The 12735-nt window shown below is 41.0% G+C and overlaps 2 protein-coding genes across 5 annotated transcripts in view; one reads left to right on the forward strand and one right to left on the reverse strand.

Annotated features, from left to right (window-relative positions):
• Positions 1–1164: 1164 nt before the first annotated feature.
• Positions 1165–7602, reverse strand: HNRNPA1 (heterogeneous nuclear ribonucleoprotein A1). 3 transcript variants are annotated; one of them, XR_002180695.2, is made up of 12 exons: positions 7468–7602; positions 6802–6918; positions 6383–6529; positions 6035–6245; positions 5848–5940; positions 5666–5758; positions 5353–5427; positions 5000–5158; positions 4295–4450; positions 3989–4054; positions 1521–1596; positions 1165–1307 (listed from the first exon to the last, which is right to left on the reverse strand). XR_002180695.2 is itself a non-coding variant. In XM_019960390.2 (11 exons), exons 1-10 carry the CDS (start codon positions 7480–7482, stop codon positions 3999–4001), a joined length of 1122 nt encoding a protein of 373 aa, XP_019815949.2. In that variant the 5' UTR covers positions 7483–7602; the 3' UTR covers positions 3033–3753; positions 3989–3998. The 3 variants fall into 3 exon arrangements, 2 of the variants coding, with proteins under 2 accessions (XP_019815949.2, XP_019815950.2); XM_019960390.2 differs by lacking the exons at positions 1165–1307; positions 1521–1596 and adding an exon at positions 3033–3753; XM_019960391.2 differs by lacking the exons at positions 1165–1307; positions 1521–1596; positions 5000–5158 and adding an exon at positions 3033–3753 and having other exon boundaries at positions 7468–7601.
• Positions 7603–8132: 530 nt separating this feature from the next.
• The window catches only part of CBX5 (chromobox 5), a 34638-nt gene continuing 30035 nt past the window's right edge, over positions 8133–12735 (forward strand). The window contains exons 1-2 of one of the 2 annotated variants that reach the window (XM_019960393.2): positions 8150–8285; positions 8452–8548. The gene's annotated coding sequence lies outside the window, so the exon portion shown is untranslated. Of the gene's footprint in view, positions 8286–8451; positions 8549–12735 lie in introns of both variants that reach the window. The other variant, XM_019960392.2, reaches the window with a different exon arrangement.

Consider the following 12735-nt stretch of genomic DNA (forward strand, 5'->3'; position numbering starts at 1 on the left):
CATGTGCATTTTGGTTAAATCATCCATCTCCCTGGTTATGTTAGATATTACCCAATTCTTGTTTTAGTGTGCTGCCCTTCCCCCACCCCCTACTTCCCCTTCTATATCTTTAAAGATCTAGGGCCTTTTGCTAGTATGTTTTTTAGAACAAATAAGTTTCAAACTCCCTCCACACACCTTTGTCCTGTTGCTTGGATTTGGGGCAGTTCCCAATCTTCCTGATCACTAGATTATATAAATTACCTCTTTGGAGTATTTTACTTCTATTTAACATTTCTATTCCATTTCACTAGACAAACCTTACTTCCAAGTTCTTGATACTCATTACAGTTTTAAGACAAAAAAAAAATCAGAAGTGATTGAAATAAAAACTTAACGGCTACAGATTCAGAAAAAGTTGGTCTCCAGTGAACGAAAACTTCCTAATAGATCTGAAGACAGTCCAACTTGTCAACTTTCTCAAAAACTTGAAAATGTGAGGTCAGGTAGTTTGAGATAGCAGACTCAAGTTTTTTCATTCAAATCAAAGCCACAAAAATGGTAATTGAGACTAGACATTTATTCAACAAATTATTTAATAGGCACATAATAAGCTCCAGGTATTGTTCTAGGCACTGGAGATACTGCTCATGGAGGTACACTAGTGGGAAAGACTTCTCAGACACATATATTCATCAATAAGTACTTCAGGTGAAAGATGGAAGGGTGGGTCACAAAAACTGGTTATTTCATATAAAAAATGGGGAATTTCCTTACTCGTAATTCTGGTTAATAATGGACCCATGGATTCACAAGCTTTCTTTTACCAAAGATGGAAACAGGCTAGAGAAAAATACAAGCACTTGCTCAGAGTTAAACTACTGCTTTCAAACACATTTCTAGGCTTATTACCTTTGTGAAGGTGAAGTACCTCCTTTACTTGTGGCTCTTTTTGAAGCTGGAAATAATTGACCAATAAAAGCTTGTTCACTCCTGGATGAGGTCCACTATGCTCAAGAACTTAACACTAATAAAGAATGAGGGTCCAATTCTGGTGTACCAGACACCTGGCTATCATTAATTCCTCTATTTCCCATTCTCAAACTTCATCTGGTAAAGAACAGGCAGCATCAAGTTATTTACCGTAAATATCATGAAGGAAGACAAAGAAAACAAGGCACAAAACCAAGTTAAATGCATTTTATTTTTTAAGTTCATTCACAAAACTGAATGATTGATTCAAGCTGCACAGCAGGTAGTAAATAACTGCATGGCAGTGACAAATCAAGCACCAAGAGGCTCAGATAAAGGTCCTCATAAGGATGTTTCTGCAAAAAGAAAAAAGAAAAGTACATAAGCAGATGAAAGAATCTACCATTATACCCATTCTCTTCACTGAGAACCCCATTGTTTTAATAGTGTTTGCTGGCTAGTCTATTAGGTAGATAACAGATCAAGCTATGAGACCTCTCTAGTCTATGAGGGACAGCTTGTCATTTTTCTTTGGGAATACTAAACACTGTTGCTTTATAAAAGCTTACCTTTTTATCCATGAGCTTGGCCTGAAGTTTCTGGATTTTTTAAAGAGTTGATATGCCTGTGATAGCAGAGTCCTCCCTAGAAAAGTAAACAGCCTTTAGAACTAGCTTTTTTTCTGAGACAAGTTCCATCTCAGGCTAACCCCCCACCTCCCACTAACGGCCCACCCAACCTCCCACAAGCATTTGGGGGAAGATTCTAATATTACTTTGAGCCATTGTTTTAAGGAAATAGATCAAAGGAAGGTAAGAAATATAGAAATTAAAGGGTAAATATATATCACAGTAGAGGTAATTTAAAAAAGTGCTCACTTCCTTCATTTGGGAGCCACCAAGAGTAGGGTGTCAATTTAAAGCAACTCAGTTCCAGAAAAACCAAGTTCAGCTTAACTGGACTAGTTTTGGCTCAATATATTAAGGAAAATGAGAAGGCTGGATTTTAGAGAGCTATATGGATGTAAGTAAAATCTGTTCTTACCTATCAGCATAGCAATAAAACCTTTTCTCCTGGTTCTGACTGCTAGTCCTAAGAGTCAGGTGTGCCTTACTCTTGTCTGCCTCCTTCCTTGCGATGGTCACTGAAACTTCTCTCTCCTAGCTTTCATGGAGTGCCGTGGCCTGCCCCTGGCTTATCTGTACTCCACATACCACAAGTGTCTACTCTCAGCTGTAGAGTGTCTGGGCTCGGAGCCATTCGCGCTATACTTGCTAGCAGTTCCTAGTAGCTGAAACATCTCTCCTGGATCTTTAAAGGCATTGTCACGAATCCTGAGGTATCTGCAAACTCCCTCAATAGTTAAGGTTCCACCTGCCATTGCAAACTCAGCCAATATCAAGCCCATGGAACTATTACCCATGCTTTCCCACCCACCTCCACCTCCCACCCAACCCCACCCCAACCCCACCCCCCAACTTCCAGGTAACACACCCATGGGATGGAGTACACAATCCTAGTGGTAAACAATTATCTATACTACTAGGTACAATGGCACTGAAATTGAGGGCACCAAAGCGAGGGCTCAAAGGAAGCTATGTACAAATAACAATGATTGGATAATAACGTTATAAAGATTTTAAAAGTCATTTTCTATACAAGCAACATTTTAGGATGGTTGTGTGATCTTGTGCTGTATTTAAAGGAAAACTGCAGTTAGCATGTATTTAAGTAGACAATATGGTTTCTTACCACATGAAATTCTAATCTCCATATAGTAAGTGGTCAATCCATAAACCTCTATAAAGACCCACCCAACCAGGACAGAAACTGCAGTTTTCCTTTAATGTAAGCCTTTTTTTTGTGTTGAATAAAATTCTTAATGGCACTAGTCAGTTTTAAAAAAGGTCTTCCCCCAAACTTCTAATTTGTGGATTTACGAGGTGGCATTAGCCAGCAGCTGGTTTCTATTCTCTGGCAGAGTTTTGAACTTGAATTGATAGAAGCATTCAACATCAGGGGTAGAGGGTAGGGAAGGTCCAAAACTCTGCCAGTCCCGAATCCATACAGTTGTCATTCCATTCAAGAGGGTATTAAATCTTTTATTGATTACACATGATAATGGATGATACACAAGCTTCATTCCCATCTATAACTTTATCTGGTACCATAATTCAATTTAGATATATTGCATAGGATGTGCCAACAATCATTAATAACCAAAAAAAATAAAAAAAAAACTCCATGACTTTGCATGGGTGACCCTTTTAATGGTGGACTCCAGGTCACAACACAGTAACTGTCAGTTCAACTACACCAAGGTTCTGAAGACAACAGCTTCTCCACCAAGCAGGTTGTAAATAAATTTCAAATGGAACCTGGCATCACCCTGAAGGAATTCTAACTTCACACTGTTGGGGTAGTTTACCAAAATGGCTTCAGAGTAGACTAACTTTACACAGCACATTAAAAAAAAAAAAAAGACATTTATTCAGCGTCATGATCAGACTATTACATTTAGCAATCAACAGCATGGGTGCAAAAAAAAAATCTACATTAAAACCCTTTGTTGGAATGCTTTACACTTTCCACAGAACAGAAACTAAAATAACCTGTTATACAATTAGTCACAAGTACAGTCCTCGAGTTTTTTGCCCATACACATGAGTATTGTCTAAAACATGTCTTCTTTGTAGCAGCTAGGCCCTGCCACCACTGTGCTTGGCTGAGTTCACAAATCTGTTGTAACCTGTAGCTTCCCTGTCACTTCTCTGGCTCTCCTCTCCTGCTAAGCTTTGTTTCCTGTTGAACAATATGGAATAAAGTTGTTAATCTAAACATATTAAGACTCAAGGCTACAATCCAATAGCAAGTTGTTTCCCACAAATTTTGCTGATCTGAATATTAACTTAATATCCACAATTTTACTGTAATTATAATGTTAACTATGTTGCACTGCTCAGCTATATTAGGGTTACTGGGTTCATTATAAATTACAATTAAGTGAGAATAACAACAAAAAAAGGTGTTCACTTACCTGGCAGTAATTAAAACCTTCTGCCACTGCCATAGCTACTGCTGCTGCTGGAGCCACCATAGCCACCTAAGAACAAAATTTATTCTCTTAAGCTTTAGAAGTACGAATAGTAACGATGTTTTTATAGTTGGGGCTTAACCTATTTACATTGTTTAAGTTGAAAATCACAGGTTGGGGGAGCCCAACTCAAACTATTTTAACTCAGTCATTTAAAATTTCCTCAACGTTTTAAATTGTCAGCATTTTGTTTTCCACATTTCCTAAACAATATTCGTTTAGCCCTCCAATACCACATATATACCATACCTTGGTTTCGTGGTTTGGCAAAGTATTGGCCTCCACCACCATAGGGGCCAGAACTTCTGCCTCCAAAGTTTCCTCCTTTCATGGGTCCAAAATTTGAAGATTGATTGTTGTAATTGCCAAAATCATTGTAGCTTCCGCCACCTCCAAAATTGCTTCCTAAGAATGGAAAAGAGGACCTTTATATGTTATTCAGGGAAAATGAGAAATCCTAGTGTTCAGGGTAAAAAAGTTGCTTGATCTGCCTTGCTCCCAAACTTCTGTGGCTCCAATTTCAATCATCTTTGTATTTCATGTGCAAGGCACTCAATTGAATAATCCAATTAACTAAAACTTCACCCAACTCACCATGGCATAACAAAAGGTACACATTCTCTCGCCTTTAAGGCCTTCACCCAGCCAGGGGCACAGCAAACACATGCTGGATACATCAACTAAGCGCCTAAGATCCCAAGAGTTAACACTAAATCCTGCTAGACGCTAATCTAATTCCAATTGAAGACACCACTATCCACTTAACCATCTATCTATTTGGGAGTGAGGCGGCCCCAGCTTAAAGCTAGGAGGAGGTAGCATTGCAAGCCCATTAAAAAAAAGTACCATGCAGCACAACACACAATGCTTTAAAACCATCAAATCCTCCTAAGGATAAACTCTAAAAGGCTAATCTAGCTATTGCACCAAGTACTTGGATCACTGGATACCTACCACTACCACCGCCAAAGCCGCCTCCGCCTCCACCGTTGTTATAGCTGTCATAGCTGCCACTCCCGCCATAGCCACTGCCCTGGTTTCCATAACCCTGTCCACCACTTCCATAGCCTCTGCTTCCTCCAGAGTAACCAGGGCCGCCTCCTCCATAACCACCTACAAGAATACAAGTCTTCTCAATAAGACAAAAGTATTCAGCAGTCAAATTCTGTGCAAGCATGGCTAAAGGCCTGCTCACAACATGCTATTAGATCATTGTTGAGCTTATCATGCACTAGGGTTTTAGTCTCTACTAACCTATTCTAAAGGTTGCCAAAATTTTTTACCTGTGGTTCTTTAAAAAAACTTACCGTCATTACCAAATCCATTATATCCATCCCCACTGCCACCATATCCGCCACCACCACGGCTGCCACCAAAGCCACCTAGAAGAAAATGGAATTTAAAAACCAGGTCTAAAGTATGTGGACTGCATACAAGTTACCTTATATTAAGTATAAATTTAAGGAAGCATTCAATTAGAACTATTCCCATATTTAACAGTTACTGGTTAGAGAGGAGCCAGAACTATATCTGGATTAAAATGTAACTTTCAACAAGTCATCAGGAGATCATTACAATTTTACCATTAACTCTTTATTAGTAAACTATAGCCAAACATACCTCGACCACTGAAGTTTCCTCCACGACCAAAGTTGTCATTCCCACCAAAACCACCTCCACGACCGCCACCAAAGTTTCCAGAACCACTTCGACCTGAAGAATCAAGATGAGGTGTTGGGCTATACAGACAGACTGTAATTATTCAAAGTTATGTTTACGGTTTAGTTAAGTAGCAAACTCACCTCTCTGGCTGGATGAAGCACTAGCCATCTCTTGCTTAGACAGGGCTTTTCTCACTTCACAGTTGTGGCCATTCACAGTGTGGTATTTCTGAACTACACGATTTTGGAAATAAACAGGTCATCTCAGAATTCAGTATACAGCATAGATTTCAGAACCGTTAACAAATGCCAGCCACCTGATACTTACTGACAATCTTGTCTACGGAGTCATGGTCATCAAAGGTTACAAAAGCAAAGCCTCTCTTTTTGCCACTGCCTCGGTCAGTCATGATTTCAATTACTTCAATTTTCCCGTACTGTTCAAAATAATCTCTCAGGTGATGTTCTTCAGTGTCTTCTTTAATGCCACCAACAAAAATCTTTTTCACAGTTAAGTGGGCACCAGGTCTTTGAGAATCCTAATGTAAGAAAAATTAACCTATGTTATTGAAACCTATTTAAGTTAGGAATATTAAGTCTATTATACCCCCACATGTAAAGTCCTCCTAGTGGAAATCCTTCAAATGACTAATGCAAGAAGGAAAAAGGTACTTACTTCTCTTGAGACGGCCCTCTTTGGTTCCACAACTCTTCCGTCCACCTTGTGTGGCCTTGCATTCATGGCCGCATCCACCTCCTCCACCGTGGCGTACGTGACAAACCCGAAGCCTCTGGAGCGCTTGGTGTTTGGATCCCTCATTACCTTAAAATGTTTAATACGTGTTAAGACCCCCGAAATGGTTGACTTTTCTACCTTGACTAAGGTTAACAAGAAACTTTATTACCAACAGTTTATCTCAAGTCCTTCCTTTTCCCATTAACCATCTGCAGTAAATTAGTTGGGTGCTTTTTTACTCAGTTAAAGCCACTCCATACTTACAGCTACCATCCTATTAGCATTCAAACAACAACCGCAGCAACTTAAGCCAAGGAAACCAACTAGTTCTACAGCCCTTTGTCTCTTTCGAGTCTTACCACACAGTCTGTGAGCGTTCCCCATTGCTCAAAATGGCTCCTCAGACTCTCATCGGTTGTTTCAAAGCTCAATCCTCCGATGAAGAGCTTCCGCAGCTGTTCGGGCTCTTTGGGAGACTAGGAGAGGAGGAGGGGAAGAATTAAGCAGGGCTATAACGCAAATTATCTTTCAGTTGCAAGAAAACAGATAGCAACGTACGAAGCACTTATTGTTCCTTTGGGGCGCAACAAACCACGTGTTTCTCCCCACTGGGGGAGGCAAGATGTTGGGGGCTGGGTGGGCTCGGAGGCTCTGAGCGCATGCGTCCCTTACTCTCCCTCCGACGCACGCGCAACAAAAGGACTAAGAAAGAAAACTACATGGCCCACATCCGTCTGTAGCTGCTCTTTTAAAAAGCAGCCCATTGGGACAAGGTAAAAAGCAGACTAAATGTGCCTAAGAGTTTTGCAAGGGGCACCGAGCAGGCGTGATTGCTAAGGGTCGCAAGACAGCAGCCTCATGGCGACGAGGACAAAATGGCGACCTCAACTTAGGGAGGGGGAGGCCCGGGCAGCGATCGAAGAACCGTCGACAGGGCTGGGGCAAGCAGGCAAACAAACTGCACCCTGCTAAACTCAGGAAAGGAAGAGGAAAGGATATTCAGCTGGAGAGGGCGTCTTACCCACCTCTGATTTAGACATGATGGCAGTGGAGGCGGGGAACACTTCAACGATGCTTTCTCGGCGGCGTCCACGGGCAGAAAGGAGTAACCTCACGAATGTATCTGCCAGCCTACCTTCGGCCTCCCTTTTTTATCCCGCCTCCGCGCTTTCGGCATTGGTAGACTCCGCCCCCGAATACCTCTGATTGGATATTTGAAACAGCTTTCCCCTACCATTGGTCTCTGGTGTTGCATTGCTGTGTAACGTCATCCATTTGGGCGTTCTACGCAGTCTCCACCCCTCGGGGTCTATTGGCTCTCGAGTAATATTATTCTTAACTAGTGTGATTGGCTAGTAATTCAATCATTCATGTTCGAATGTACTTAAGTTATTTAAAGAAACTTTAATCCTCTACGGCCTTAAATGTTATATTCAGTTTACCTGGCAAACCATGATTAATACTATACATCAGAAAAGCAGTTAGCAAGTTACAATATTTTCTTTTTTTGACAACGACTGCCTGCTGAGCGCATGTGTAGGAAAATGGCGAGTTTACGCAGGCGCGTAAGAAGTTCCGTTTGGCGCTAGGAACACGTGAAATGGCGGGCAGAAGACGGCGGCGAACCTAAGGCGCCTGCGTAGTGGCGGGAGTTGGGCCCCTTTTGCGCAGGCGTAATGGGCGGGGAAAGGGTCCGGTCTCAGGATTGGTCGCGCAGGCGCAGGGAAGGATCCGTTTTGGCGGGCGGTTGGCGTTGCGCAGAAGGCGGCAGCGGCGGTGGCTTGTGGTCTCACCACAGAAGAACAGGGGAGACGTTAGCGTGAGTGGTCGGTCTCGATCCCGGGTAAGTGGCGGACAGTCTTGCCTACGCATACGAGGTCTTGAACCGACTCCAACTGGTCCCGTTATTGTGTGTAATGAATGGACCGCGGGGTGGGGGATCGTGAAGGGGGAGCGGTGGGTCCACCCAACCAATGGAAGAACAGGGGCGGGATGTTTTATCCCCGTAGGTTCTGTGGAGCTTTGCAGCCGAAGAGTTTGACTGGCGAGTGTATAGGCCAATTGGGTCTGCCTTTAGCTGCCGACTGACCGGTCCTTGGGCCATCGGTATGTAGGAGGAGGGCTTGCTCCTCCTGAGCAGCGGCTCACTGAGCCAATGAGCACGAAGCGCGCGGTAGGTTGGGCTCCTCGGAGAGGCAGCGGTTTGACTCCAGTGGGGGATGCGGGAGTCGAGCGCTTAAATGGATAGACCAAATCTGGAGCCAGTAGGCACACAGCCTATTGAAAGCGCTCGGGCTGACTGCCCAATCAGCGCTCCAGCAGAGGGAGGTCTTAGATTTGGGGATGCGAGGATGAGGAGTCACTGCCTGCGATGTCGCGTGGGGGTGGGTATTTTATCCACAATGGTTTGAACGAAGCCTTTGAGCTTCCAGGCCACACACTTATCTGGTAGGGAAGCTGTAAGTTTGGTACTGAATGCCTGAATTTTGGCTTTTGTTTTCCCACATCGGTACATCCCACAATCCCACATTTTTAGGTTGGGGGGTGGGGACAAGGAATGTTTTTTGACTTTGAGAACTTCTTTACGAAGACTGCCTTGAAATATTAGAAAGTGTAGGATAAATCTCTTTGTACTGTTGCGGAAAGGTACCCAGGAAAAGTCAACATAATAGTAATAATGCATATTTCCACGGACAAAGAGATTTGTAAATCCATAGAAAAAGTTTTGGCAAGCTAACATAACAAAGGGTGTTACCTCCAGGGTTACAGTGGGATGGAGACAGGTTGGATCTCCAGTGTTTAAATCTTTGCAGGGATAATAATTTGTAATTAACGTTAAAATTTAAAGCCAATTGTTTTTGTGTTTTTTAGTTACAAGCAAGTACTTCTCACCTCAAAAAAGTGCTGTTTTTCTGTTAAGAACTAAGGTGACCCTCGATTTTAAAATGCAAATTTTGAAAAGGTGACTCTGAGTACTTGCTAGGCATCATGCTAAATGTTTTACAAGCATTGCCCATGTCTCCAGAGTCTTTTAAGTTCTTCTCTGAGCATCTTTTCTCTGCATCTGTATCTCTCTCTTTAATCCATTACAGATCTCCTAAGCCCTTTCTGCTGTTCCTTTGAGGACATCTGGATTTAGATAAAAAAAACAAGTTGCTTAAGGAGGTTAATGCTTAGGATGTTGGAGATAGGACTCATTCATCACCTGGGTTGGTTTTTTTTTTTTGCCTTTTGATTTTATTTCCTTCAAAGTATTTTATAAGTAGTCCATATCGTGTTGGTAATGGCCATTCTACTCTGTCCAGTATTTTTTAGTAAAATATTTTAATTACATATTGACTGTATCAGAGTCTATACTGCTCTATTATTTACTGATTTATTGTCAAAGAGAAAATCTTTAAATATTGTAATAAATTCAGATCCACATGAAATACTGTTATGAGTAGAGACTTTTCTGATATACAAAAGGAAGATGATTTTAACTGAGCTTATTGTGAACAGAGGAGAGATTTTCCTGTTTGGCACTTGCAAAAGGAAAACCTATTTTGTACTTGCTTGTAAGCTGTTTGTAGGTATTCTAATAATGTAACTACTTCATTTATAACATTTATAAGAACTAAAGTGATAACAGATTAAGGGTGAAAAAAAGTGAAAGCTTTGGTTGTTCAGTCCTGTCTGACTCTTGCAACCCCATAGACTGTAGCCTGCCAGACTTCTCTGTCCATGGAATTGTCCAGGCAAGAATACTGGAGTGGGTAGTTATTCCTTTTTCCAGGGGATCTTCCCGAACCAGGGATCGAACTCGGGTCTCCTGCATTACAGGCAGACTACCGTCTGAGCCACCAGGGAAGCCCCATCTGTCCCTGATTTATTTAGGTTTGAAAGGAATACAGTTTTGATCTACTACAGAGTTTTTCAGTCTCAGCGATATTGACATTTTGAGCTTAATAAATGCATCTCACCTCCCCCACACCTCTTCTTGGGACAGTCAGAATGTCACCAAATGTCCTTTGAGGGAAGAGTGCAAAATCTCCACTTGAAAACCATTAATCTGAAATGACAGATGGTAGAATCAATTATCTTGTCAAAATCTTTTATTTTACCAATTGGAATTTAGAGATAAGATGGGTGAAGTGTTTAGGAAATGTTGATTCTCTCTTCAGATGTAGAGTGATCACTGTTTGATTGGGTAAAAGGAAAGCTACATTAACGTTTTTACCATTTCTTTCCATTTAAACACTGATTGCATCTTGTGTTTGGCTTCCTAAAATAATGGCAAATAAGTTTTTGGAGAGGTAGACTTTGCTTCAGATGCTTCTTACATTCTCATCTGACTTAATCCTCTTTCCTTTAAAGTTTCACTATACAAACATACGCAAAGCATTCTGACATTTTCTCATTTATAGTACTCTATTTCATTTTTTTAAAAACACAGGTTGATTTCTGCTGAACTGATTTTTCAGCTGTTTAGAGACCCATACTTTGGGGGAAAAGAATTACTGACTTGAAGAACAGGTAAACCAAAACATGCCTCCCTAGGTTACTCTCTGAGTAGATTCCTTTCATCTCCAGCCCTGCCTACTTTGGTCTATAAACAAATTAATCAGTTATCCTTAATTTGATGTTTTTTAATGGTATGTTTTTATTTGAAAAATTTCAGGAATTGTACCTAGACTTTTTGGTTTACTGTGATGTGTGAATAAAAGTTGCTTGTTTTATTGTAAGTTCTCTTACACTGTCATAGTTAATAGGTCTGATAAACATTTCTCTCTGGTGGGGAAATTTTGGTGAGTAGTTTTTAATTGAAATCTGAGACTATCATATTGAAAATCCTAAGTTTAGACTTATTTCTTGCTTTTGGAGAACTTGGTTTGATTGTTAACTTGTACACTCTGTTAACAATACAAAATGCTGAGTCTGTGTTACACAAATTTCAGACACTTGTGCTTAGAACTTAGAGGCATATCCTGTTGCATCCAAACATAAAATGATTGTTGCTGCTGCTGCTACTAAGTCGCTTCAGTCGTGTCCGACTCTGTGCGACTCCAGAGATGGCAGCTCACCAGGCTCCCCTGTCCCTGGGGTTCTCCAGGCAAGAACACTGGAGTGTGTTGCCATTTCCTTCTTCAATAAAATGATTGTTATCTAAAAGGAAAATGAAATCCAATAGGTAGAAAGCTTCTCTCAGGTAGGAGGTGAGCAGGATGATAACTGGGGAAAGACAAAGACAGAGCATACCTTTGAATTGACTGGATTTTTATATATCTAGGAAAGTTCTGGTGATTTTCAGAGCCCTTGACAGTATTTCTGGAAAAGAGATAACGGTATCCAGGATACAGAGGTTTCTGAGGAAGACTAGTATTTTTTGCTTTTACCATTTATTTAACCACATAGCATAATTTTTATATCTTATTGAAATAGCTCATATCACATCTCCTGGTAAAGCATTTTTTTCTTGTCCTTTTATTTTGTCTGTTTTTATTTCCAGTCACCTAACATGAAATTGGGCCTAAATGCTCTGGATGTTGACTTTAAAAGCAATAAATTATAGTGCTAGATATCACTTATAACTGACTCAGTGTGGCTGATATTTACACATTGTTATTGATGACCTTAGACTCTGGGCAGTTGTCTTTTTTCTCTGACATAAATTGATTTCCCTTCCCTCCTTGTAGAGGATGGCTTTAACTGATCATTGTACTAATGGGAAGGAGTCCAGGTCATCCTGAGAAGAGTTGGCTTGTGCAGAGTCCAGGACACAGATTTGTTGGATTTCTGTAAGCCACTCGAAGCCACATATTCATTTCTGATGACAACTTTACACTTGTGTTGGCAGAACACCCACAGTGACAACTGTTGCCTATGTTTAGTCTGCCCGGGAGCTCTACCAGCTAGCATGTTTGGGGGAAAACCTACACTGTTCTTGTTAGCAGCTATGTAAATATTAGACCTTTCTGAATTTGTCTTCTCAGATCTGCCATCCTTTTAAGTAAATTGCATCCTCTGATTGCCTCAACTTACCTTTAAAATGAAAGATTAAAGGATTTAGGCATTCTTTGGGTCATTTAAAGCACAGTTCTTTTTGCATCAGTAATTAGTTTTATAAATGTTTGGTTTATTATTTTTAAAATTTTATTTCCCCTGTGTCTTAGTTTCTTGTGGCTGCAATTACCACAAACCTGGTGGCTTCAAACAACAAGAGTTTATTCTTTCACAATTCTGAAGGCCAGAAGTCTGCAATCAAGGTGTTGAGCCGGTTCTGGAGGCCCTAGGGGAGAATCCCTTCCTTGCCT

The sequence above is a fragment of the Bos indicus genome, chromosome 5 (genome assembly GCF_029378745.1).
Source record: "Bos indicus isolate NIAB-ARS_2022 breed Sahiwal x Tharparkar chromosome 5, NIAB-ARS_B.indTharparkar_mat_pri_1.0, whole genome shotgun sequence".
Taxonomy (NCBI): Eukaryota; Metazoa; Chordata; class Mammalia; order Artiodactyla; family Bovidae; genus Bos; species Bos indicus.

What these genes read in the sequence shown, in the direction of transcription:
- HNRNPA1 (XM_019960390.2), bottom strand. An exon ending in CGGCTTTGGCGGTGGTAGTG is followed by an intron (nt 4,451 to 4,999) that starts GTAGGTATCCAG and finishes TTCCATTCTTAG; the next exon opens with GAAGCAATTTTGGAGGTGGC. An exon ending in TGCCAAACCACGAAACCAAG is followed by an intron (nt 4,055 to 4,294) that starts GTATGGTATATA and finishes TTTTGTTCTTAG; the next exon opens with GTGGCTATGGTGGCTCCAGC.